The following is a 24,810-nucleotide window of genomic DNA, read 5'->3' as shown; positions in this document are numbered from 1 at the left end:
GTCTAATATTTTTATAGCTACTCATTATTCTGTTGCTATGAAACGTACAGTGTACAAATTACATGGATCTTGGTATTAATATTCTAATCATTTGGTACTTTACTCGGAAAAGAATAAAAAGTTTTTATTCACAGGGCTTCAATCCGTATTTTTTGTTCAACTATTTTCACGTAACTCCTAATGTAGAAAAAATAATTATATGTTTAATATTAAATATATTATGGTCCATAGATTCTTTGTCATATATTTTGCTTTTAATATTTTTTTTTTGTAAAAAAAAAAAAAAAAAAAAAACTTAAATTTAGGTTACTTTGATTTTTAAGATGATGAATTAGAAAAATCAAATAATTTCTTTGCTTTCATGGAAAAGCTCAAAATTTTGTTCACTGGTTAAAAAAATTGTCTCATCAGGGTACCATTTTTCTATATTAAGCCCTGTCTATGCGTCCTGTTACATCTATGTATGTGTATTAATGTGTGTGGATATATATGTATATGTTATATGTTTTTGAACATGAATTACCTTCACTAACAATTCAGCTACCTATTAACTGTACTACGCCAATGAATATACTTCCATGATTGTTGTACAGAGAAAATATTAAATGCTATATTGGTCTGTTATTGAAAAGGCTTGTAGAAAACCTAATAGTACGGAGATTTACTACTGTTGAGCTAGGTAATATCTTATCAGAACCCAACACGCGAATCTGCTGTTGCATCTAAGTATTGACAAATTGATATTAAAAATATTAAAAAATTTTGTCATAATGAAAAGTTGAAAGAACGACAACAGTTCTGAGATCTATTTTGAATTAAGCAGGGTAATGACTGTAGTATTTTACCGAGATGTTGTTACGTGGAAACAAAACGACATTTAAAAGGATTATTTGGCCATTTCAATTGAATAGAATATTTCACATCCCTGAAACTGCATACACAGTCATCTACTAACTGTCAGTATTATCTGTTTGCAAAATATTAAAATATTTGAGAAAGCTTATTTGATTAGTGAAAAAGTTGTATCATTTTATACACCTGATAAGTAATTTTTCTTTACCTGATAGTTTATTAAAAAAATATAGGAATATTTCCAAGTCTTAATTACCATGGCTTGATATACAGCTTCAGTAAGTCTTATGGTACAGGGATGTGAAAAGTTTTGATTTTGTTCTATCCCATAACTCTCCAATTTGGCAACACTTCAGCCATGAGTGTAGAAAAATATTCAGTCACGTTAAAAACTACTGTTTCGCCAGCAGCTAATATCGCACCCCAAGAGCCGTAAGTACCATAGTCAATAATACTGTGATTACATGACGATAAAATGGCAAGATCTTTGCCAGGTCCTCTTTCATCCGGTTCGGAAATAAAATTGATCTTGCTTTTCTTCCTTTTGAGATTATACTTGCACCAGCCAATATTATCGCTGGCCACAACGAATACAACATTCTTATACTTTCTCTCGTAATGGTCCATTGCAGCATGATAAAAACTTACCGGCGCTGCACGAACCTTTCGTGTTTTCCATAAATAATCTATATAGTCTGTTCTCCTTACGTGGATACCGACAAACGTTGGATCAGACAAATTATGTTGTTGCGCAGCTTCCTTCAGCACCATCTCAGCATTCGTACGAAGTTTGGGCTTGAAAGTAAATTCTCGTCGAACATCTTCCAGCCAGTCGAGCACGATTGACCAGTGAGCAGCGTACCTGGAAAGATTTCATGCGAATTTCAACAAAGTTTTCTTTGAAAAAAAAATTGGTAGCATTTCTTCTCACAGATGAACAAAAGCTGAAATACATTTAAAACATTCTTTTGGAGTACGTCAAACGATAAATTTCCATCAAGAACTAGTCTGGCACTTGAGCTTACTTTGGTAATATAATACTTTGTTCAGTACTGTTCCACTGATCCAGTGAATTGACGACTTGACTGCCGTCTAAAGTGCATTGACCAATGTAGCTTAACGGAGGTATGCTAAGGTGCTCAAAGTGTTCTTCAAGAGTTTTGAGAATACATCTCGGCATGAATGCTTCGAGGCCAGTTCTTCTGGCTATGGCCCAGACAGAGGCGTATTCCCATATCTGATTTCCCAGTCTTCCTGCTTGTACAGCCGATACTATTCCATACTTCGGGCATTGGTTCTTCCACTCAACAGGAATACGAACGTTCTTTAGATTAGTGTGGCACAAGGGCTGCTCATACTCAGAAAACTTTATCCTCCTTATGCGAGGGTTTGACGAATACATGGGAAACAGAAAGACATGAATTCCCAGGACCACTATCAGGGCCAGGACTATCGCGCTAGCCAATACATGCTGCTGAGCGTGGCTCATTATATGCTTTTATCATAAACTAATCTGTCTCTAATATCTAAATAATTTTTCCTTCTTGTTTATGTTTTTCTTGTACTTCTTCTGTTCGCCCTTTTTTCAATTCAGTCCGGCATCTTCAAGCTATTGGCATCCAGCCTTCTCCAATATAGTTTGATGAAAATCTAAAACATAAAAACTGCGTCATCGATTTCACAAAAATTATGCGCATTCATTTTGAGTTAAACTTAAAGAAGAAAAAAACGCGTTAAAATGATAACAACCATCAGCAGTCTTAAATAATGATTAATACAACTGCAATACAATATTCATTTGTGCTAAACTATAAAGTACCTGTGCATGCAGTACCTAGAATTGCGGTTTCGTGGTGTCTGCCGGTAAGCAGGACTTCGAACCCTCCGACTTTGAAAAAACCATTGTGAAATTTACTCTCGCACAAATTAATCGTGATGTCTGGCATGTTTTGGTGATAAACTAAACTCCGTGACGTTGCAGAATTTTGACGATGTTATTATAATTATTACGGTACGTGTTGCTCTTCTTTCCACTCCGTCGTGTTCTACTGTAATATGTTACGGTATATTATACGGTCGAGTCGGGTCAATTCTTGGCTGGCTACGGAAAATAGTCATGAAAATTTATTTGTTTTACTAAACTTTGGTCTCGACTACAAACTACCACTCCCTATGCCTATCCCCTATCCGCCTAGACAACTACACGAAAGCTCGGCTCAGGGGTGAATTTTCATTGCCGCGGATGTGTTCCTGGTTCTGACGTCATACGCCCCCGCCTGCAGCCGTTGCTCGATCGAACGACGTGATGTATTATACATCCTCGAAAAATTTTCACGGGTTTTACCAACATCAAGTAAAATCGTCGGGACATCGTATCTGCCGTCGGTACCCCGCTCTTTTCGTAGCACTAAAGTACCGAAACAAGGGTTGGTCTATGTCCGCTGACAGGTATTGCGGATTTCGAGTAATCAGATCAACGTGATGCGCCAACTACTGTTTTATTACCAGCGCACCATAAAAACGAACAATTGGTGTCAATATTTGTAATGGTTGGATAATTTTGTGACTCACAGGAGTAGCAGGATTGCGGTTTTCCTCATAAACGCTTTGAGCTATTCTTGCGACAATTCTTATTGGCAGTTATTTGATACTATGCTCAATCGTCTGATACGAAATTACGCCGATATAGGATCTGAATGAGTATGTAAATGGAACTGGAAAGTTGAAAGAGTTGACAAAGTCGTTTTTTTATAAGCCGAAAAAAATACCATCTGGAATCAATCTGCATGACCGTTCCTCGACTAATTGGACCAAGGGGATGGAAAAACACGAAACATAAAGAGCGTTGGATAAACAGTGGAGAAGTCGAAACAAAGTAATCCGTTTTTCGGCTGTAACTTTTGATCCGTTGCTCGCAGCGTTTTGGGACTGCACTGAATCGATTTCTCTCGCACAATTACGTTAAAATGGTGCCCTAAAAAATTGAATAGAGCACTTTTCAGAATCGTCGAAATTTTCGCCAAAATCCCAAAGGGGTGAGCCTGACTTTTTTGGTCATTTTCGTAGCTGAAAATTTTTGGTCCATGAATCGATTTGTATGATCATTTCTTGGCTAATTGAAACCCCAGGAACTCAAAAATCATGTGAAAAAGAGCGTAGGATCAACAGCAGAGAAATTACGATCAAAATCTGCAGTTTTTTGGCTGTAACTTTTTGGGCGTTGCTCGCAGCGTACTGGAAATGCGCTTAATCGATTTCTCTCGCAAAATTACGTCGGAATAGGGCCCTAGAGAATCGATCGCAGCACTTTTCAGAATCGTCGAAATTTTCGCCAAAAATCGAAAGGGGTTAGCCTTACTTTTTTGGTCATTTTCGGAGGTGAAAAATTTTGGTCTCCGAATCGATTCGTATGACCATTTCTTGGCTAATTGGAACCCCAGGAACTCAAAAAATGTGTGAAAAAGAGCGTAGGATCAACAGCAGAGAAATCACGATCAAAATCTGCAGTTTTTTGGCTGTAACTTTTCAGGCGTTGCTCGCAGCGTACTGGGACTGCGCTTAATCGATTTCTCTCGCAAAATTACGTCGGAATGGGGCCTTAAAAAATCGATCGCAGCACTTTCCAGAATCGTCGAAATTTTTGCCAAAAATCCAAAGGGGTTAGCCTTACTTTTTTTGTCATTTTAGGAGGTGAAAAATTTTGGTCTCCGAATCGATTCGTATGACCATTTCTAGGCTAATTGGAACCCCAGAAACTCAGAAAATGTGTGAAGAAGAGCGTAGGATCAACAGCAGAGAAATTACGATCAAAATCTGCAGTTTTTTGGCTGTAACTCTTAAGGCGCTGCTCGCAGCGTACTGGGACTGCGCCTAATCGATTTCTCTCGCAAAATTACGTCGGAATAGGGCCTTAAAAAATCGATCGCAGCACTTTCCAGAATCGTCGAAATTTTCGCCAAAAATCCAAAGGGGTTAGCCTTACTTTTTTGGTCATTTTCGGAGGTGAAAAATTTTGGTCTCCGAATCGATTCGTATGACCATTTCTAGGCTAATTGGAACCCCAGGAACTCAAAAAATATGTAAAAGAGAGCGTAAGATGAACAGCAGAGAAATTACGATCAAAATCTGCAGTTTTTTGGCTGTAACTTTTAAGGCGCTGCTCGCAGCGTACTGGGACTGCGCTTAATCGATTTCTCTCGCAAAATTACGTCGGAATAGGGCCTTAAAAAATCGATCGCAGCACTTTCCAGAATCGTCGAAATTTTTGCCAGAAATCCAAAGGGGTTAGCCTTACTTTTTTTGTCATTTTGGGAGGTGAAAAATTTTGGTCTCCGAATCGATTCGTATGACCATTTCTAGGCTAATTGGAACCCCAGAAACTCAAAAAATGTGTGAAAAAGAGCGTAGGATCAACAGCAGAGAAATTACGATCAAAATCTGCAGTTTTTTGGCTGTAACTTTCCAGGCGTTGCTCGCAGCGTACTGGGACTGCGCTTAATCGATTTCTCTCGCAAAATTACGTCAGAATAGGGCCCTAAAGAATCGATCGCCGCACTTTTCAGAATCGTCGAAATTTTCGCCAAAAATCCAAAGGGGTTAGCCTTACTTTCTTGGTCATTTTCGGAGGTGAAAAATTTTGGTCTCCGAATCGATTCGTATGACCATTTCTAGGCTAATTGGAACCCCAGGAACTCAGAAAATGTGTGAAAAAGAGCGTAGGATCAACAGCAGAGAAATCACGATCAAAATCTGCAGTTTTTTGGCTGTAACTTTTCAGGCGTTGCTCGCAGCGTACTGGGACTGCGCTTAATCGATTTCTCTCGCAAAATTACGTCGGAATAGGGCCCTAAAGAATCAATCGCAGCACTTTTCAGAATCGTCGAAATTTTCGCCAAAAATCCAAAGGGGTTGACCTTACTTTTTTGGTCATTTTCGGAGGTGAAAAATTTTAGTCTCCGAATCGATTCGTATGACCATTTCTAGGCTAATTGGAACCCCAGGAACTCAAAAAATGTGTAAAAAAGAGCGTGGGATCAACAGCAGAGAAATTACGATCAAAATCTGCAGTTTTTTGGCTGTAACTTTTCAGGCGTTGCTCGCAGCGTACTGGGACTGCGCTTAATCAGTTTCTCTCGCAAAATTACGTCGGAATAGGGCCGTGAAGAATCGATCGCAGCACTTTTCAGAGTCGTCGAAATTTTCGCCAAAAATCCAAAGGGGTTAGCCTTACTTTTTTGGTCATTTTCGGAGGTGAAAAATTTTGGTCTCCGAATCGATTCGTATGACCATTTCTAGGCTAATTGGAACCCCAGAAACTCAAAAAATATGTAAAAGAGAGCGTAAGATGAACAGCAGAGAAATTACGATCAAAATCTGCAGTTTTTTGGCTGTAACTTTTAAGGCGCTGCTCGCAGCGTACTGGGACTGCGCTTAATCGATTTCTCTCGCAAAATTACGTCGGAATAGGGCCTTAAAAAATCGATCGCAGCACTTTCCAGAATCGTCGAAATTTTTGCCAGAAATCCAAAGGGGTTAGCCTTACTTTTTTTGTCATTTTAGGAGGTGAAAAATTTTGGTCTCCGAATCGATTCGTATGACCATTTCTAGGCTAATTGGAACCCCAGGAACTCGAAAAATGTGTGAAAAAGAGCGTAGGATCAACAGCAGAGAAATTACGATCAAAATCTGCAGTTTTTTGGCTGTAACTTTCCAGGCGTTGCTCGCAGCGTACTGGGACTGCGCTTAATCGATTTCTCTCGCAAAATTACGTCAGAATAGGGCCCTAAAGAATCGATCGCCGCACTTTTCAGAATCGTCGAAATTTTCGCCAAAAATCCAAAGGGGTTAGCCTTACTTTCTTGGTCATTTTCGGAGGTGAAAAATTTTGGTCTCCGAATCGATTCGTATGACCATTTCTAGGCTAATTGGAACCCCAGGAACTCAGAAAATGTGTGAAAAAGAGCGTAGGATCAACAGCAGAGAAATCACGATCAAAATCTGCAGTTTTTTGGCTGTAACTTTTCAGGCGTTGCTCGCAGCGTACTGGGACTGCGCTTAATCGATTTCTCTCGCAAAATTACGTCGGAATAGGGCCCTAAAGAATCAATCGCAGCACTTTTCAGAATCGTCGAAATTTTCGCCAAAAATCCAAAGGGGTTGACCTTACTTTTTTGGTCATTTTCGGAGGTGAAAAATTTTAGTCTCCGAATCGATTCGTACGACCATTTCTAGGCTAATTGGAACCCCAGGAACTCAAAAAATGTGTAAAAAAGAGCGTGGGATCAACAGCAGAGAAATTACGATCAAAATCTGCAGTTTTTTGGCTGTAACTTTTCAGGCGTTGCTCGCAGCGTACTGGGACTGCGCTTAATCAGTTTCTCTCGCAAAATTACGTCGGAATAGGGCCGTAAAGAATCGATCGCAGCACTTTTCAGAGTCGTCGAAATTTTCGCCAAAAATCCAGAGGGGTTAGCCTTACTTTTTTGGTCATTTTCGGAGGTGAAAAATTTTGGTCTCCGAATCGATTCGTATGACCATTTCTTGACTAATTGGAACCCCAGGAACTCAAAAAATGTGTGAAAAAGAGCGTAGGATCAACAGCAGAGAAATCACGATCAAAATCTGCAGTTTTTTGGCTGTAACTTTTAAGGCGCTGCTCGCAGCGTACTGGGACTGCGCCTAATCGATTTCTCTCGCAAAATTACGTCGGAATAGGGCCTTAAAAAATCGATCGCAGCACTTTTCAGAATCGTCGAAATTTTTGCCAAAAATCCAAAGGGGTTAGCCTTACTTTTTTTGTCATTTTCGGAGGTGAAAAATTTTGGTCTCCGAATCGATTCGTATGACCATTTCTTGGCTAATTGGAACCCCAGGAACTCAAAAAATGTGTGAAAAAGAGCGTAGGATCAACAGCAGAGAAATCACGATCAAAATCTGCAGTTTTTTGGCTGTAACTTTTCAGGCGTTGCTCGCAGCGTACTGGGACTGCGCTTAATCGATTTCTCTTGCAAAATTACGTCGGAATAGGGCCTTAAAAAATCGATCGCAGGACTTTCCAGAATCGTCGAAATTTTTGCCGAAAATCCAAAGGGGTTAGCCTTACTTTTTTGGTCATTTTCGAAGGTGAAAAATTTTGGTCTCCGAATCGATTCGTATGACCATTTCTTGGCTAATTGGAACCCCAGGAACTCAAAAAATATGTGAAAAAAAGCGTAAGATGAACAGCAGAGAAATTACGAGCAAAATCTGCAGTTTTTTGGCTGTAACTTTTCAGGCGTTGCTCGCAGCGTACTGGGACTGCGCTCAATCGATTTCTCTCGCAAAATTACGTCGGAATAGGGCCCTAAAGAATCGATCGCAGCACTTTTCAGAATCGTCGAAATTTTCGCCAAAAATTCAAAGGGGTTAGCCTTACTTTTTTGGTCATTTTCGGAGGTGAAAAATTTTAGTCTCCGAATCGATTCGTACGACCATTTCTAGGCTAATTGAAACCCCAGGAACTCAAAAAATGTGTAAAAAAGAGCGTGGGATCAACAGCAGAGAAATGACGATCAAAATCTGCAGTTTTTTGGCTGTAACTTCTCAGGCGTTGCTCGCAGCGTACTGGGACTGCGCTTAATCAGTTTCTCTCGCAAAATTACGTCGGAATAGGGCCGTAAAGAATCGATCGCAGCACTTTTCAGAGTCGTCGAAATTTTCGCCAAAAATCCAAAGGGGTTAGCCTTACTTTTTTGGTCATTTTCGGAGGTGAAAAATTTTGGTCTCTGAATCGATTCGTATGACCATTTCTTGGCTAATTGGAACCCCAGGAACTCAAAAAATATGTGAAAAAGAGCGTAAGATGAACAGCAGAGAAATTACGAGCAAAATATGCAGTTTTTTGGCTGTAACTTTTAAGGCGCTGCTCGCGGCGTACTGGGACTGCGCTTAATCGATTTCTCTCGCAAAATTACGTCGGAATAGGGCCTTAAAAAATCGATCGCAGGACTTTCCAGAATCGTCGAAATTTTTGCCAAAAATCCAAAGGGGTTAGCCTTACTTTTTTTTGTCATTTTAGGAGGTGAAAAATTTTGGTCTCCGAATCGATTCGTATGACCATTTCTAGGCTAATTGGAACCCCAGGAACTCAAAAAATGTGTGAAAAAGAGCGTAGGATCAACAGCAGAGAAATTACGATCAAAATCTGCAGTTTTTTGGCTGTAACTTTTCAGGCGTTGCTCGCAGCGTACTGGGACTGCGCTTAATCAGTTTCTCTCGCAAAATTACGTCGGAATAGGGCCGTAAAGAATCGATCGCAGCACTTTTCAGAATCGTCGAAATTTTCGCCAAAAATCCAAAGGGGTTAGCCTTACTTTTTTGGTCATTTTTAGAGGTGAAAAATTTTGGTCTCCGAATCGATTCGTATGACCATTTCTAGGCTAATTGAAACCCCAGGAACTCAAAAAATGTGTGAAAAAGAGCGTAGGATTAACAGCAGAGAAATTACGATCAAAATCTGCAGTTTTTTGGCTGTAACTTTTCAGGCGTTGCTCGCAGCGTACTGGGACTGCGCTTAATCAGTTTCTCTCGCAAAATTACGTCGGAATAGGGCCGTAAAGAATCGATCGCAGCACTTTTCAGAGTCGTCGAAATTTTCGCCAAAAATCCAAAGGGGTTAGCCTTACTTTTTTGGTCATTTTCGGAGGTGAAAAATTTTGGTCTCTGAATCGATTCGTATGACCATTTCTTGGCTAATTGGAACCCCAGGAACTCAAAAAATATGTGAAAAAGAGCGTAAGATGAACAGCAGAGAAATTACGAGCAAAATATGCAGTTTTTTGGCTGTAACTTTTGAGGCGCTGCTCGCAGCGTACTGGGACTACGCTTAATCGATTTCTCTCGCAAAATTACGTCGGAATAGGGCCTTAAAAAATCGATCGCAGGACTTCCCAGAATCGTCGAAATTTTTGCCAAAAATCCAAAGGGGTTAGCCTTACTTTTTTTTGTCATTTTAGGAGGTGAAAAATTTTGGTCTCCGAATCGATTCGTATGACCATTTCTAGGCTAATTGGAACCCCAGGAACTCAAAAAATGTGTGAAAAAGAGCGTAGAATCAACAGCAGAGAAATTACGATCAAAATCTGCAGTTTTTTGGCTGTAACTTTTTAGGCGTTGCTCGCAGCGTTCTGGAACTGCGCTTAATCGATTTCTCTCGCAAAATTACGTCGGAATAGGGCCCTGAAGAATCGATCGCAGCACTTTTCAGAGTCGTCGAAATTTTCGCCAAAAATCCAAAGGGGTTAGCCTTACTTTCTTGGTCATTTTCGGAGGTGAAAAATTTTGGTCTCCGAATCGATTCGTATGACCAGTTCTAGGCTAATTGGAACCCTAGGAACTCAGAAAATGTGTGAAAAAGAGCGTAGGATCAACAGCAGAGAAATCACGATCAAAATCTGCAGTTTTTTGGCTGTAACTTTTCAGGCGTTGCTCGCAGCGTACTGGGACTGGGCTTAATCGATTTCTCTTGCAAAATTACGTCGGAATAGGACCCTAAAGAATCGATCGCAGCACTTTTCAGAATCGTCGAAATTTCCGCCAAAAATCCAAAGGGGTTAGCCTTACTTTTTTGGTCATTTTCGAAGGTGAAAAATTTTGGTCTCCGAATCGATTCGTATGACCATTTCTTGGCTAATTGGAACCCCAGGAACTCAAAAAATATGTGAAAAAAAGCGTAAGATGAACAGCAGAGAAATTACGAGCAAAATCTGCAGTTTTTTGGCTGTAACTTTTCAGGCGTTGCTCGCAGCGTACTGGGACTGCGCTCAATCGATTTCTCTCGCAAAATTACGTCGGAATAGGGCCGTAAAGAATCGATCGCAGCACTTTTCAGAGTCGTCGAAATTTTCGCCAAAAATCCAAAGGGGTTAGCCTTACTTTTTTGGTCATTTTTGGAGGTGAAAAATTTTGGTCTCTGAATCGATTCGTATGACTATTTCTTGGCTAATTGGAACCCCAGGAACTCAAAAAATATGTGAAAAAGAGCGTAAGATGAACAGCAGAGAAATTACGAGCAAAATATGCAGTTTTTTGGCTGTAACTTTTAAGGCGCTGCTCGCGGCGTACTGGGACTGCGCTTAATCGATTTCTCTCGCAAAATTACGTCGGAATAGGGCCTTAAAAAATCGATCGCAGGACTTTCCAGAATCGTCGAAATTTTTGCCAAAAATCCAAAGGGGTTAGCCTTACTTTTTTTTGTCATTTTAGGAGGTGAAAAATTTTGGTCTCCGAATCGATTCGTATGACCATTTCTAGGCTAATTGGAACCCCCGGAACTCAAAAAATGTGTGAAAAAGAGCGTAGGATCAACAGCAGAGAAATTACGATCAAAATCTGCAGTTTTTTGGCTGTAACTTTTCAGGCGTTGCTCGCAGCGTACTGGGACTGCGCTTAATCAGTTTCTCTCGCAAAATTACGTCGGAATAGGGCCGTAAAGAATCGATCGCAGCACTTTTCAGAGTCGTCGAAATTTTCGCCAAAAATCCAAAGGGGTTAGCCTTACTTTTTTGGTCATTTTTAGAGGTGAAAAATTTTGGTCTCCGAATCGATTCGTATGACCATTTCTAGGCTAATTGAAACCCCAGGAACTCAAAAAATGTGTGAAAAAGAGCGTAGGATTAACAGCAGAGAAATTACGATCAAAATCTGCAGTTTTTTGGCTGTAACTTTTCAGGCGTTGCTCGCAGCGTACTGGGACTGCGCTTAATCAGTTTCTCTCGCAAAATTACGTCGGAATAGGGCCGTAAAGAATCGATCGCAGCACTTTTCAGAGTCGTCGAAATTTTCGCCAAAAATCCAAAGGGGTTAGCCTTACTTTTTTGGTCATTTTCGGAGGTGAAAAATTTTGGTCTCTGAATCGATTCGTATGACCATTTCTTGGCTAATTGGAACCCCAGGAACTCAAAAAATGTGTGAAAAAGAGCGTAGGATCAACAGCAGAGAAATTACGATCAAAATCTGCAGTTTTTTGGCTGTAACTTTTCAGGCGTTGCTCGCAGCGTACTGGGACTGCGCTTAATCGATTTCTCTCGCAAAATTACGTCAGAATAGGGCCCTAAAGAATCGATCGCAGCACTTTTCAGAATCGTCGAAATTTTCGCCAAAAATCCAAAGGGGTTAGCCTTACTTTTTTGGTCATTTTCGGAGGTGAAAAATTTTAGTCTCCGAATCGATTCGTACGACCATTTCTAGGCTAATTGGAACCCCAGGAACTCAAAAAATGTGTAAAAAAGAGCGTGGGATCAACAGCAGAGAAATGACGATCAAAATCTGCAGTTTTTTGGCTGTAACTTCTCAGGCGTTGCTCGCAGCGTACTGGGACTGCGCTTAATCAGTTTCTCTCGCAAAATTACGTCGGAATAGGGCCGTAAAGAATCGATCGCAGCACTTTTCAGAGTCGTCGAAATTTTCGCCAAAAATCCAAAGGGGTTAGCCTTACTTTTTTGGTCATTTTCGGAGGTGAAAAATTTTGGTCTCTGAATCGATTCGTATGACCATTTCTTGGCTAATTGGAACCCCAGGAACTCAAAAAATATGTGAAAAAGAGCGTAAGATGAACAGCAGAGAAATTACGAGCAAAATATGCAGTTTTTTGGCTGTAACTTTTCAGGCGTTGCTCGCAGCGTACTGGGACTGCGCTTAATCAGTTTCTCTCGCAAAATTACGTCGGAATAGGGCCGTAAAGAATCGATCGCAGCACTTTTCAGAGTCGTCGAAATTTTCGCCAAAAATCCAAAGGGGTTAGCCTTACTTTTTTGGTCATTTTCGGAGGTGAAAAATTTTGGTCTCCGAATCGATTCGTATGACCATTTCTTGGCTAATTGGAACCCCAGGAACTCAAAAAATGTGTGAAAAAGAGCGTAGGATCAACAGCAGAGAAATCACGATCAAAATCTGCAGTTTTTTGGCTGTAACTTTTCAGGCGTTGCTCGCAGCGTACTGGGACTGCGCTTAATCGATTTCTCTCGCAAAATTACGTCGGAATAGGGCCCTAAAGAATCGATCGCAGCACTTTTCAGAATCGTCGAAATTTTCGCCAAAAATCCAAAGGGGTTAGCCTTACTTTTTTGGTCATTTTCGGAGGTGAAAAATTTTGGTCTCCGAATTGATTCGTATGACCATTTCTTGGCTAATTGGAACCCCAGGAACTCAAAAAATATGTGAAAAAGAGCGTAAGATGAACAGCAGAGAAATTACGAGCAAAATCTGCAGTTTTTTGGCTGTAACTTTTAAGGCGCTGCTCGCAGCGTACTGGGACTGCGCTTAATCGATTTCTCTCGCAAAATTACGTCGGAATAGGGCCTTAAAAAATCGATGGCAGCACTTTCCAGAATCGTCGAAATTTTTGCCAAAAATTCAAAGGGGTTAGCCTTACTTTTTTTGTCATTTTAGGAGGTGAAAAATTTTGGTCTCCGAATCGATTCGTATGACCATTTCTAGGCTAATTGGAACCCCAGGAACTCAGAAAATGTGTAAAAAAGAGCGTAAGATGAACAGCAGAGAAATTACGATCAAAATCTGCAGTTTTTTGGCTGTAACTTTTCAGGCGTTGCTCGCAGCGTACTGGGACTGCGCTCAATCGATTTCTCTCGCAAAATTACGTCGGAATAGGGCCCTAAAGAATCGATCGCAGCACTTTTCAGAATCGTCGAAATTTTCGCCAAAAATCCAAAGGGGTTAGCCTTATTTTTTTGGTCATTTTCGGAGGTGAAAAATTTTAGTCTCCGAATCGATTCGTATGACCATTTCTAGGCTAATTGGAACCCCAGGAATTCAAAAAATGTGTAAAATAGAGCGTGGGATCAACAGCAGAGAAATGACGATCAAAATCTGCAGTTTTTTGGCTGTAACTTTTAAGGCGCTGCTCGCAGCGTACTGGGACTGCGCTTAATCGATTTCTCTCGCAAAATTACGTCGGAATAGGGCCTTAAAAAATCGATGGCAGCACTTTCCAGAATCGTCGAAATTTTTGCCAAAAATTCAAAGGGGTTAGCCTTACTTTTTTTGTCATTTTAGGAGGTGAAAAATTTTGGTCTCCGAATCGATTCGTATGACCATTTCTAGGCTAATTGGAACCCCAGGAACTCAGAAAATGTGTAAAAAAGAGCGTAAGATGAACAGCAGAGAAATTACGATCAAAATCTGCAGTTTTTTGGCTGTAACTTTTCAGGCGTTGCTCGCAGCGTACTGGGACTGCGCTCAATCGATTTCTCTCGCAAAATTACGTCGGAATAGGGCCCCAAAGAATCGATCGCAGCACTTTTCAGAATCGTCGAAATTTTCGCCAAAAATCCAAAGGGGTTAGCCTTACTTTTTTGGTCATTTTCGGAGGTGAAAAATTTTGGTCTTCGAATCGATTCGTATGACCATTTCTAGGCTAATTGGAACCCCAGGAACTCAAAAAATGTGTGAAAAAGAGCGTAGGATCAACAGCAGAGAAATTACGATCAAAATCTGCAGTTTTTTGGCTGTAACTTTTTAGGCGTTGCTCGCAGCGTTCTGGAACTGCGCTTAATCGATTTCTCTCGCAAAATTACGTCGGAATAGGGCCCTGAAGAATCGATCGCAGCACTTTTCAGAGTCGTCGAAATTTTCGCCAAAAATCCAAAGGGGTTAGCCTTACTTTTTTGGTCATTTTCGGAGGTGAAAAATTTTGGTCTCCGAATCGATTCGTATGACCAGTTCTAGGCTAATTGGAACCCTAGGAACTCAGAAAATGTGTGAAAAAGAGCGTAGGATCAACAGCAGAGAAATCACGATCAAAATCTGCAGTTTTTTGGCTGTAACTTTTCAGGCGTTGCTCGCAGCGTACTGGGACTGCGCTTAATCGATTTCTCTCGCAAAATTACGTCGGAATAGGACCCTAAAGAATCGATCGCAGCACTCTTCAGAATCGTCGAAATTCTCGCCAAAAATCCAAAGGGGTTAGCCTCACTTTTTTGGTCATTTTCGGAGGTGAAAAATTTTGGTCTCCGAATCGATTCGTATGACCATTTCTTGGCTAATTGGAACCCCAGGAACTCAAAAAATGTGTGAAAAAGAGCTTAGGATCAACAGCAGAGAAATAACGTCGCAAAGACCAGCAGCCACAAAATGGAGAAATCACGTCTTCCGTTTTTTGGCTGTCACTTTTGATCCGTTGCTCGCAGCGTGTTCGGACTGCGCTGAATCGATTCCATTTGCAAAATTACGTCGGAAAAGTGCCCCATAGAATTGTTTGCAGCATTTTTCAAAATCGTCGAAATCTTCATTATAAACCCAAAGGGGTTAGCCCTAACATCTCTTCGAGCCGAAAAGTTTCGCTTTCAGAATCGATTCGTATGAGCCTCTTTCACTAATTTGACCCCTAGGAACGCAGAAAACGCAGCAGAAAGAGCGGAGGACGAACGGCAGAGAAAGAGCGAACGAAAGACCAGCAGCAGAGAACTGAAGGATCGAAGTCCACCGTTTTCTGGCTTTCAGTCTAGATCTATTGCTTGCTGCGTATGCGGACTGCACTCAATGGATTTTTTCTCATAATTACGTCGATATTGCAACAATCAACTGATTCCAGCATTTCTGGACATCATTGAAATGCTCACCAAAATTCGAGTGGGGTTTGCCTCATCTCTCATTCAGCTAAAAATCATCTTTCTGCACATTCGATTTTTGTGACTTGATTTCGTCAGACCGAATTCTGAGAAATCAAAAGCAGGCATACGTAACATTTCATGACTAATATCCGAAGACATTTAATGAAGCTTTTATTCGTGTTTCTATCTCAATCCAGCATACATCAAATAGTAACAATACAGTATCACACATTACGTAACCAACCGAAGTACATTCTGCCTGTCCGCATGCCGGCCTCGTTAGTATACTTACGAAACTACAATAATAACTTCCTCATGTAACATTTAATATCTTGAATTCAACATTATGTATACTACACTCTATTTCTTCATCAATAACCAAATCTTCCACGTCATGCTTCATCATTCTTGTGCACACTTTGTCTTTCACTTTAATAATATCAGACGACTTGTTAAAGTACAATATACCGACACAAGAACACTTGTCCTAGACCTAAGGCATCTCGAATTAATTGAAACTGAAAGTTAGTACGTATGACTTTTTGATTTTTTTCCATCCTCACTGCAAACTTTCAATCTGTTGTTTGAAGCGACTTCTGACCATGCGCGATTATCTTGCTTTCATGTGTTTCATCAAGTTTCGTCACACATATATCGTATGTAGAGAAGTGCACTTAGTAATTCCACATATAGCGAATCATTGTCTCATAGCATTTTGGCTCTGCCTATACAGAACACACATCAAGTCTCAATGACCCTCTGTAATACGTACAATAACCATAATCAACGCACTTACAGACATTATACATATTTTAGTCAGTAATTTAGACTTTATCTATACGCATGGTCTATCAATGTAATTTGACAAATTACGTGTCGAGTTACGTACAAGTTGTTGGATTCGTACCTGTCATAATTTTTTTCGGGATGGTGTCGACACAACACCTATTACTGAAATCCTCCAGATCTTGTGTGTATATGCAAACTCCTTTCCATTTGAATTGTTGTCTCTCGCTGGTACATGTCGATTTCACTGGTGATGAGACAGTCGGACCAATGGTGTAAAGTGTATGCAATGCATCGAAATTCAGCTTCCTTGCAGAAAGGGGGTTCCGCGTCTAGTATAAAGGCGAAAGGTAAACTTCTTGAGACACACATTTTGCCAAAAAGAAAGCAAGTCGGTGGGGGCTGAGAGATCACATAGCTATAGAAAGAGGAAGTACAAGAGAGCCGAGATGCGCCTTGGTCGAAAGTATAGAAAGAAAACCGCAAATTGAAGCGGTAGGTAGGGCCAGACTGTGGTACTCCATGGATTTTCTTATTTTTCCCTTCTCTCTCAGCTTTTTCTCTTGCATTTCTTATAACTTGTACCTTACAAACTCAATACCCACCACACAGCACTTTACCGAATTACAATCGCACCCGAGGTCCATTTGATTTAAGGATTTTCTTAATTCTTTCGCTCTACATGATTGGATGAAATACGATTCCCCTAAGTCCTGGCCCCCTGTCACTGTCATGGTCTAAAAACTGAGCTCAATACCGGCATAGTTTGTATCGTCAGTTCATAATTTTGGTAAATAAAAGTCAATAATCGGGTCTAAACATGTACACAACTGGTACACTCACCTTACTTGATATTGTAATTTCACCTCCGATGGAAGATCCAGCTCGTTAAGTCCACTGACCAGATATCCAAGCAGATGTATAAACCTGTGGTTTACTCTCATCCATATTTCTGGTCCAAAGACACGGATGTGTCTCAAAATGCAGAGTATTTGTTCACTACCGTGTAGTGGCACGATCCCATTCCACGCCCACGTAACCGAGTCGTGCAGCAATCATATAAACGGGTACAGGAGATGCGGTGCACATGCGGGATGACGGAGATGTATGAAATAGGCTCGAAGAGTGGATCCAAGGCGAAATGACGTAGAATCGTGGCCAGCAATCTCGAGACGTTATGCGCCCGGGAAACCGGGGATCCAGTTTACTAACTAAATTACAACTGGGTTACCGCGGAGAAAGGCTTTACTCGCGTTTCACTCGGCCATGGTGGGTTATAACAAGGAATGGGGTGCAACCCACACGCCCGGGAGGGTACGGGGGGGAGGGAGAGGAGCGCTTCCACTGCGGAAATTTGATGCTCGTGAACGAAATTGCGAGGGTGCCGAATCCGACGTGCAGGAGTTGGTCGTCGGATGCTGGAGCGACGTTTGATGGGTCCGCGAAAGAGCCCTTCTCACCCCTTTGCAAAAGCTCCGAGGCGCGCTTCGGTAGAAAGAAAATCGCGCCCTCCGGAGACGGAGGCGATACGACGGCCGAGGGAAAAACTCCGGCTAATTCAAGCGGGCTGGATAAGAAGAGACGAGGTAAAAGCCCGGTCTCACGCTGGATTCTTTTAGACACGCGAATCTTTTCGACAGTTTGTAACGCGCACGGAGTACGACAAGCGTTGCGTGTTCCACCGTCGGGATCGTATTTTTCTAGGTATACTAGACAGCCGCTGTTCGCCGGCGGTGACTGCCTCGAAAACGATTTCAACGCTCTTCGCTCGGTCGTGAATCAAAAGCTACGGACAGCTGAAAATGTGATATAGATCGAGCCGATCTGATAACCCTTACTAACGACGCCGAACTCCTCCTCTTCGGATGTAATAAGCCCGGTTCGTTGTTTACCTTCACTCGGTTGATCCCGCCGCCGCATCGACGATTCGCTTATTGATTCGTATTCCGTTGGTGCACCCATTCATTTTGCAATATTCCTCGAGAATACGAAACTTTTCAGATCCTTTCAGACTTAGGACGTAAGTATTTTATTCTATTGAAAATAAGTTTGTATATGCGTGTAAACTTAATCTATTAGGAGGTGTGATATTCTGTTGCGGAATTCATTGACCATGAAAAGTTAAACTTTTAATGATCTACAGATCTGAGATTGTGATTTTTTCCGGTGTATCAATTTCACAACCAGAGTATTATTTTGGCTGGGTATAAACATGAGCTTGTGTTAAAAATGTGCAGAAATAATAAAAATGATAAATTAATCAGATATGTACAGAGCCAGTCATAGAAAGAAAAAATAGAACCACGTTAATGATCTTGCGCTGGATTTTATTTTTCCATTTTCTTGCCTTTCTAGCGCATTTACGAGGACAGGATGTATAAATACCTCCGAGCAGTTGGACAAAAATACCTCACGACGTCGGGGCTCTAATTAAAATAGGTCACAGTGCAACGCGGGAGGTTCTAATTAGCTATAAATAGCCATTAAATTATCTGTAAAACATTTTTAAGTGAAATCAATTTTCATTAGGATGATAGGTGACATGAAGGTTACTTATAACCCATTACTGTACTTGTAACCGTGAGCAACTTCAAAGTCACATTAAAATCAATAATTAAAGGGGATCCACGATGGCCCGTGTAAGGCAGGCAGTCTGTCAGACAGGCAGGTGGGTGGTTGGATGGGATGGAGCCTCTCTATACACACACTTTTCTCCACGGGAGTGAAGAAGGAGCTGCAGATGCCTGCAGACATCTTATCTCAATTTTTCATCGTAATTGACTCACCGAGGGTATTCTGGATCTGAAAGGCAAATGGTTCGAGGAGATCTCATTGTCAGCGGAGTGAAGACGTGCTTCTTTTTGTCGATGTAAAAGAGAAAAAAAGGAAAATTAAAAAAAAAAATTAAATCCCACCTACACACATACTTGTACGATAAAGCGTAGTCGGGACTTGATTCACACTCCCTCGTTTTCCACCGGGTCAGGTAGGTAATAATAACCCTCTCGAATATTGAGTTTTTCCTAATAAATCGTAGGAGATTTGGTAGCAGCCGCTTTGGGAGCCTCGGTTGGGTCTAAGCGGCAGATATGGTTAGAGACACGCAATCCTCGATTTAGCTGGGCGCAATACTTGCTCGTTCAACAATTTTCCTCGTGTTACTCAAGCACCGTGAACCGGAAGCCCCCGAAGTTGAGGATCAACCGTTGGACAGTAATCAAAGACGGGGATAAGGGCTGACCCAAAGGAGCAGCCGTTCATCCCTGTCTTATTCCCTTTTCTTTTAATTGGCACCCCTTAGCGCCTCGGTTCCGTACGAACTGCCTCGTATATCGCCTTATGTAATAAGTACCGTAAGTGTCTCACTTATGCCGCTCCTTAAGTTCAGAAGGCTCGTGCATCGCGAACCATTTAGTGGGGTGAAGGCTGGGCGACGCGACATGGCTATGTGAATGCCCTCTACATATACATATATGTCAGGTATATACATACACACGCGGTGAGGTAATTTTCTCTGTAATATTCTGAGAAATTTATGGGTTATTAATTTTATGAACCTTCGGTCCCGGCAGGTTTAACGGAGCATACGTGAAGGAGGAGCGTGTGTCTCTCTTCCAACAATATCTCCATTGTGTCAGCAGCTTCTGTTCCCTCGGAAAACTTTCCTCCGTATAATATATATTACACGTTCACTTACTTACCAGGCACGCGGCTGCATTTTCCACAGTCTCACACACTTTCTATCTTATACCTTACTCGTGAACGCTTTCAAAAACTTTGCTAGAACTTCATCATGCAGGCTCCAACGCCATCCTTATCTCAAAATATCATCAACTTTATCGGCAGCGTTATTCTAAACCTGTTTCCAAAGTCCAGACGACTGAACTGATCGTGAGAGTTTTGAACATCAAGTTGTCTCGAATCGCCCCTTCAATACACTGGGCTTTTCGTTCTTACCAGGATTGATTGAGGTCCCAACAATGAGGATACTGGACGCTGATACCTCTTGGCTGGCCATAAATTGACTGCAATCACTATTACAAGACCACTGCGTGTTTCTAACTAATCGGAACCCAACCGAGAAAGCCAATCGTGGAGTTTGGTTTTGCGCATTAATCTCGCGATGTTAGTTGTCAGGGGATAAATCACTTCGATTACAAATCTGCAGACCCACCGAGTTGCTTTTTTCCATATCTAGCTGCTATTATATTGTGAAAATACTTTTTAAGGGAGGAATGGCAAACAGACGAGGTCGCGTTAGCAGCCATTTTAAATTACCCGAGTCAAATCCTGCCGGGGCACAGATTATATGAAAGTTGCGTTACTCTTTATATCCTGGAGTAGCACGGAATATTCATAATCATAAGTATACAAAAGAACGCGATATGGGGCCAGACTCTGAACTCCACTTGAACTTCATTTACTCCGTAAGATCCCTTGAACTTGCGACTAAGCTTGCCTAAGCTCCCGCTCCTGATGCTACTCTGCTCGCACGTAAGCCGATCGTTCAATATCGATTGTGATAAGAGCGAAATTAAACGTTTACGAACGATATTCAATAGCCTGGTACCAAAGTGCGGCAATACACTCACCCTCAAAACTTTCCTTCCGAACAATAAAAGTGCTTGTGTTTTTTAGTTTCAGCAGTTTCTGTACAACCACTCGGCCATTGTGCTCGATCAGTACAATTCGCTACGGTGGGACTGTCTGAGAGAGAGGGTAAAACCGACTTCTTCCTTTTCGTTTGAGACTGGCTCCGAAGTACCCTACTCACGGTCTCGCATGCTGCATAAATATATGATGAGTTCTATTATGAAGCATTAGGGGTTGTCGTGGGCGGGTATCTGGTAAAAGGGACCAAGCCGACTTGCTTGCTTATTCCATAGACCCACTGAAGTCGTACTTGAGATAACTGCTGGCTTTCTTCGTTCTTCAATGCACACAATGTCTTCTTAAGCAACCTAAGGAACTGAAAATTAAAAGTGTGGTACTGCTTTATGATTACACAGACAAAGCACCGCAAATAAATGTCTTCCATTAGAAACGAGAATTCAATTTATATATAATTTAGGATATTATTCGTAGGTCGAGTTACTCAACAACTAGTTTATACCGTTCGAACAGAATATCGCCGTAAGAAGTGTCCAACAGATTTTCGTGACTGGTGAAAAATTGACAAGCAATTCCAATCTAGCCAGGAAATCATGCTTTAGAGGAATTTATTTTTGCGGTAACAATTTTTTGGCCCGATAACTTATATACTTGAGAATTTTCGAGCACAAAAGTGTTCCCTTCCGTAGGCCGCTTTGTGCGTTGCAGGGTTGTGCGTGTGTGATCGAAATTCATCAAACAGCACCCCTCAACAAAAGCAGCCCTCCTCCCCCCTTCTCTCTTCTTCACGCACATACGCGTTAACACACACGCGTGTACTCGTTGGCCATTTATATACGCATTACGGCATCCGCGCGTCTTGGATGGCTTCGAGCAGCGCGGAGCTTCGCCCGGATTTCCAACCCCCAGCCCCCGACCCAGCTCTGCTTACGACCTACAAATCGGTCGCGCTATTAGTTAAATCGAAAATGATCAAGTGGGGTAATAGATTGCGTTTTGAACGAGTACACATATCGGCCTACGGATAAAAGCTGCCCCCGCAAAAACTTACCGCATACTCCGTTCGCGAATCTTTCGCTTCAACGACCCTTTATCGCCGCCTATAGACGTCCCTCGATATTACGCATAACTCACCCTGCCGCCCATTGTAGCAGGCCTCACCCTGTAATCCGAAGACTCAAGCCGCAGGAGCAGGCTTGGCCCTTGAAACGATATGAAAATGGCGAGGTTACTCATTACACCTGTACGTTATACGAGTGTAGGTGTATACATATAGTAGGTACAGATAACCCGAGTATGTATGTGTGCGAAACGGTGGGTAAGAATTATTGCACAAACTGTGCGATAACTGACAGAATTATTAACGGTACACGATTTTCATTTGTTTCTACTTCCACGATATAATACATCCGCGTTGTGTCAGGCTTTTGATTAATTATCCGGGTATTGCAGACATGCGAAGAAACCGCAAGGACGAGGGATCGGCTCACAGTGTACCCATAATACTTTCGACATCATTTTTCTCTTCGAGCGAAGCACAAAAGGAACGGTTGCTGCCGCAGTCTCTATACGGTGACAACGTTATTTTCTGTTACACGATTATTTCCCCCTCGCTACCTGCAGCCCGGATCATCCTCGCCTCGGTGAAACTGGATGCCTTCAGGATGCTTCGGGCACCCCAATTATGCGTGAAATCAGTCTCACGTGGGCAGGTGCGATACGGACTGCACTAGGAAATGTGTAACGCGGGAACATAATGCTTTATAAAGATGCAAATGGACGATCAGCGATGGAAACGAGAAATCTATGGATACGTCGGAGCAGGGCGTTGATCCGAGATGATGAGGAATACGGGGATGAAGTGGGGCCACCCTCCATCCCTGTCCCCCTCCCCCTCCCCACCTTAACCCCCACGACCCATCGACATGCTCTCAAATTTCGAGAGTGCGTTTCACGGCAATACGAACTGATTGATACGCGCTCCGGGGCGAATGGGTTTCTGCCTGGTAGCCAGCCCCGGGACTAAATTGCTAATTAATATCTCGCTAGCGTGGATTTCCAGCCGGTATCGGTATCCGGCTGTACCGACGGACCCTCGCATCCGGTTTTCGTTCCGCTCCACTTATTTGACGTGCCGCATCGAGTTACGTATTCACTATCTAGTTTTATGTCGGATTTGTTAAATTGTTACCTAGATAAAAACACCGGAATACAGTCTCTAAATTTTAATATTACAGAGTTGAAAATGTGCAGACGTTACACGAGGAAATTCCGTTAGTTAAACTTAGAAATTCTAGACTATTTTCGAAGGTCAAAAGATGTCCAAATGATGCTTGCCACTTTTTTATTTGACGTGAAACAGTGTTAGATCAATAACGAGCGCTGGAAATGGTATTATAATAGGAATAGAATTCCAAGCGTGCAAACGCCGGCCATATTGAATTTGTGATATCGTGTGTATTCGTCTGTGAAATTTTTTCGTTCACAACTTCAGCTTAGTGAAATTTTACAACTCGATAAATACCTTTTCATCTTCGGGGATTGAGATTGACAAATTCACTCGTATTTCTGAAAAATTGTGCAGAGTTCGTTCATTTACAGCGGTGAGAGAACGTTTCTTGGCGGATATAACAGTTGCAAAAAATTGACCCAGACCTGATCCAGAAAGAGGAAGTGAGTAAGAGGGAGAAACAGAAGCTCGATCCGGGTGGTGTGTACCACTTAAATATCACCCAAGCAGACACTTTCATTTCCGAGTTTCCGACTCGGGGAAATATTATCCCAGGAAATGATATTCAAAATGCGAAATGCATAAATTTCTGTTACACCTTAATAGCTGCCGACCGAGCATTGTATAACAGAGCACCTACAATAAACCCTTCAATTCTTATTTCCCTGCAATGTATATGATAATAAAGCTGTTAAATTGCACGTACATTATATTGGGAAAATTTTTCGCTCGAGAGATTGCCACCCTCGTGTTACACCGAATGGCTGTAAAGCTGAACGAAACGTTTCGTTTTCACTGTATACTTATTATGCATATCCACTATTTCAGATAACGGAAAAATAATGGTCTCGCAACGCTCGAGCACTCGTTCCACTCAACTGAGAATTGTTATTCCAGACGGCCATGTCCAGTTAAATTTGCACTTTCCGTTTTCCGAACCGCAAGTCTTTCCAAGCACTTCGAATAGAATCTGAGGATTTCTCTAGTGGCCGACAGACTGAAACGCGAGCGTTCTACTGTATCTGGTAAATTACGATTCTATAAAGTTCAATGTAGAGAAGAGAAAGTTTCGAAAATGTTCACAGGATGTTCCAGGATGTTTCATGTAAACTCGAAGAATCCGGTGTAAATGTGCGATGCCCGACTCACTGAAAGGCATTAGAAATTCTGGGTAATTGGGCCATTCAGCATGTTCGGTTTTTCATCCCTGTTTATCGTTAGTACGACGATTTCACTCTTCGGTTGGCTTATTCGAGCGGCGGCGTTGAAGCGAAGGCCGAGGGTAGACGGAGGGTTGGAACCCCTTCGTTGTCCTAATCTCGCTAAAATGTGCTTCTTATTCAAATGGAGCCGGGGTAGGTTTGTTGTATGCCGTGTACGGGGCGGTCCCAGGTGACGCTGGAGGGGGAGGGGGGTGGGGTGGGGGGGTTGGATAACAGGGCTGAAGTACGGGTTGAGCGACCCTTCGGTATATAACGGGGAAATAAGGGCGCGAGTTTTCGCGTATTTAAATAGGGTTTTGCACACTGGTGAACTACTCCGGAGGGTTCGACGGGAGCCCCGCAGGATAAGGGAAACGGATCCAATCATAATCTCGACCCGTTTTCATCCCCATTTCGCGGCCGGATAAAATTTCCCTCATCCCGGGGCTCTCAGTTCTATTCAATCTATCCCGTTCAGGCCACCCGCAACATGATGTCGAATGGTTCGCAGGAATTCTTTTCC

General features: G+C 41.9%; 1 protein-coding gene across 2 annotated transcripts; it reads right to left on the bottom strand.

The window, feature by feature from the left end:
- Positions 1–282: 282 nt before the first annotated feature.
- Positions 283–2,973, bottom strand: LOC124412855 (galactoside 2-alpha-L-fucosyltransferase Sec1-like). 2 transcript variants are annotated; one of them, XM_046893022.1, is made up of 3 exons: positions 2,672–2,973; positions 1,878–2,502; positions 283–1,714 (listed from the first exon to the last, which is right to left on the bottom strand). In XM_046893022.1, the coding sequence occupies exons 2-3, from the start codon at positions 2,339–2,341 to the stop codon at positions 1,174–1,176; spliced, it is 1,005 nt and encodes a 334-aa protein (XP_046748978.1). In that variant the 5' UTR covers positions 2,342–2,502; positions 2,672–2,973; the 3' UTR covers positions 283–1,173. The 2 variants fall into 2 exon arrangements, with proteins under 2 accessions (XP_046748978.1, XP_046748979.1); XM_046893023.1 differs by having other exon boundaries at positions 2,687–2,973.
- Positions 2,974–24,810: the final 21,837 nt, after the last annotated feature.

The sequence above is a fragment of the Diprion similis genome, chromosome 12 (genome assembly GCF_021155765.1).
Source record: "Diprion similis isolate iyDipSimi1 chromosome 12, iyDipSimi1.1, whole genome shotgun sequence".
In the NCBI taxonomy this organism is placed as follows: Eukaryota; Metazoa; Arthropoda; class Insecta; order Hymenoptera; family Diprionidae; genus Diprion; species Diprion similis.
The sequence above is the reverse complement of the archived record's forward strand: the minus strand, read 5'-3'. Positions and strand labels throughout refer to the sequence as shown.

Coding starts and splice junctions, on each gene's coding strand:
- LOC124412855 (XM_046893022.1), bottom strand. CDS start 2,341: ATGAGCCACGCTCAGCAGCATGTATTGGCTAGCGCGATAGTCCTGGCC. Junction 1,715..1,877: donor CAAAGTATTATATTACCAAA/GTAAGCTCAAGT, acceptor AAATCTTTCCAG/GTACGCTGCTCACTGGTCAA.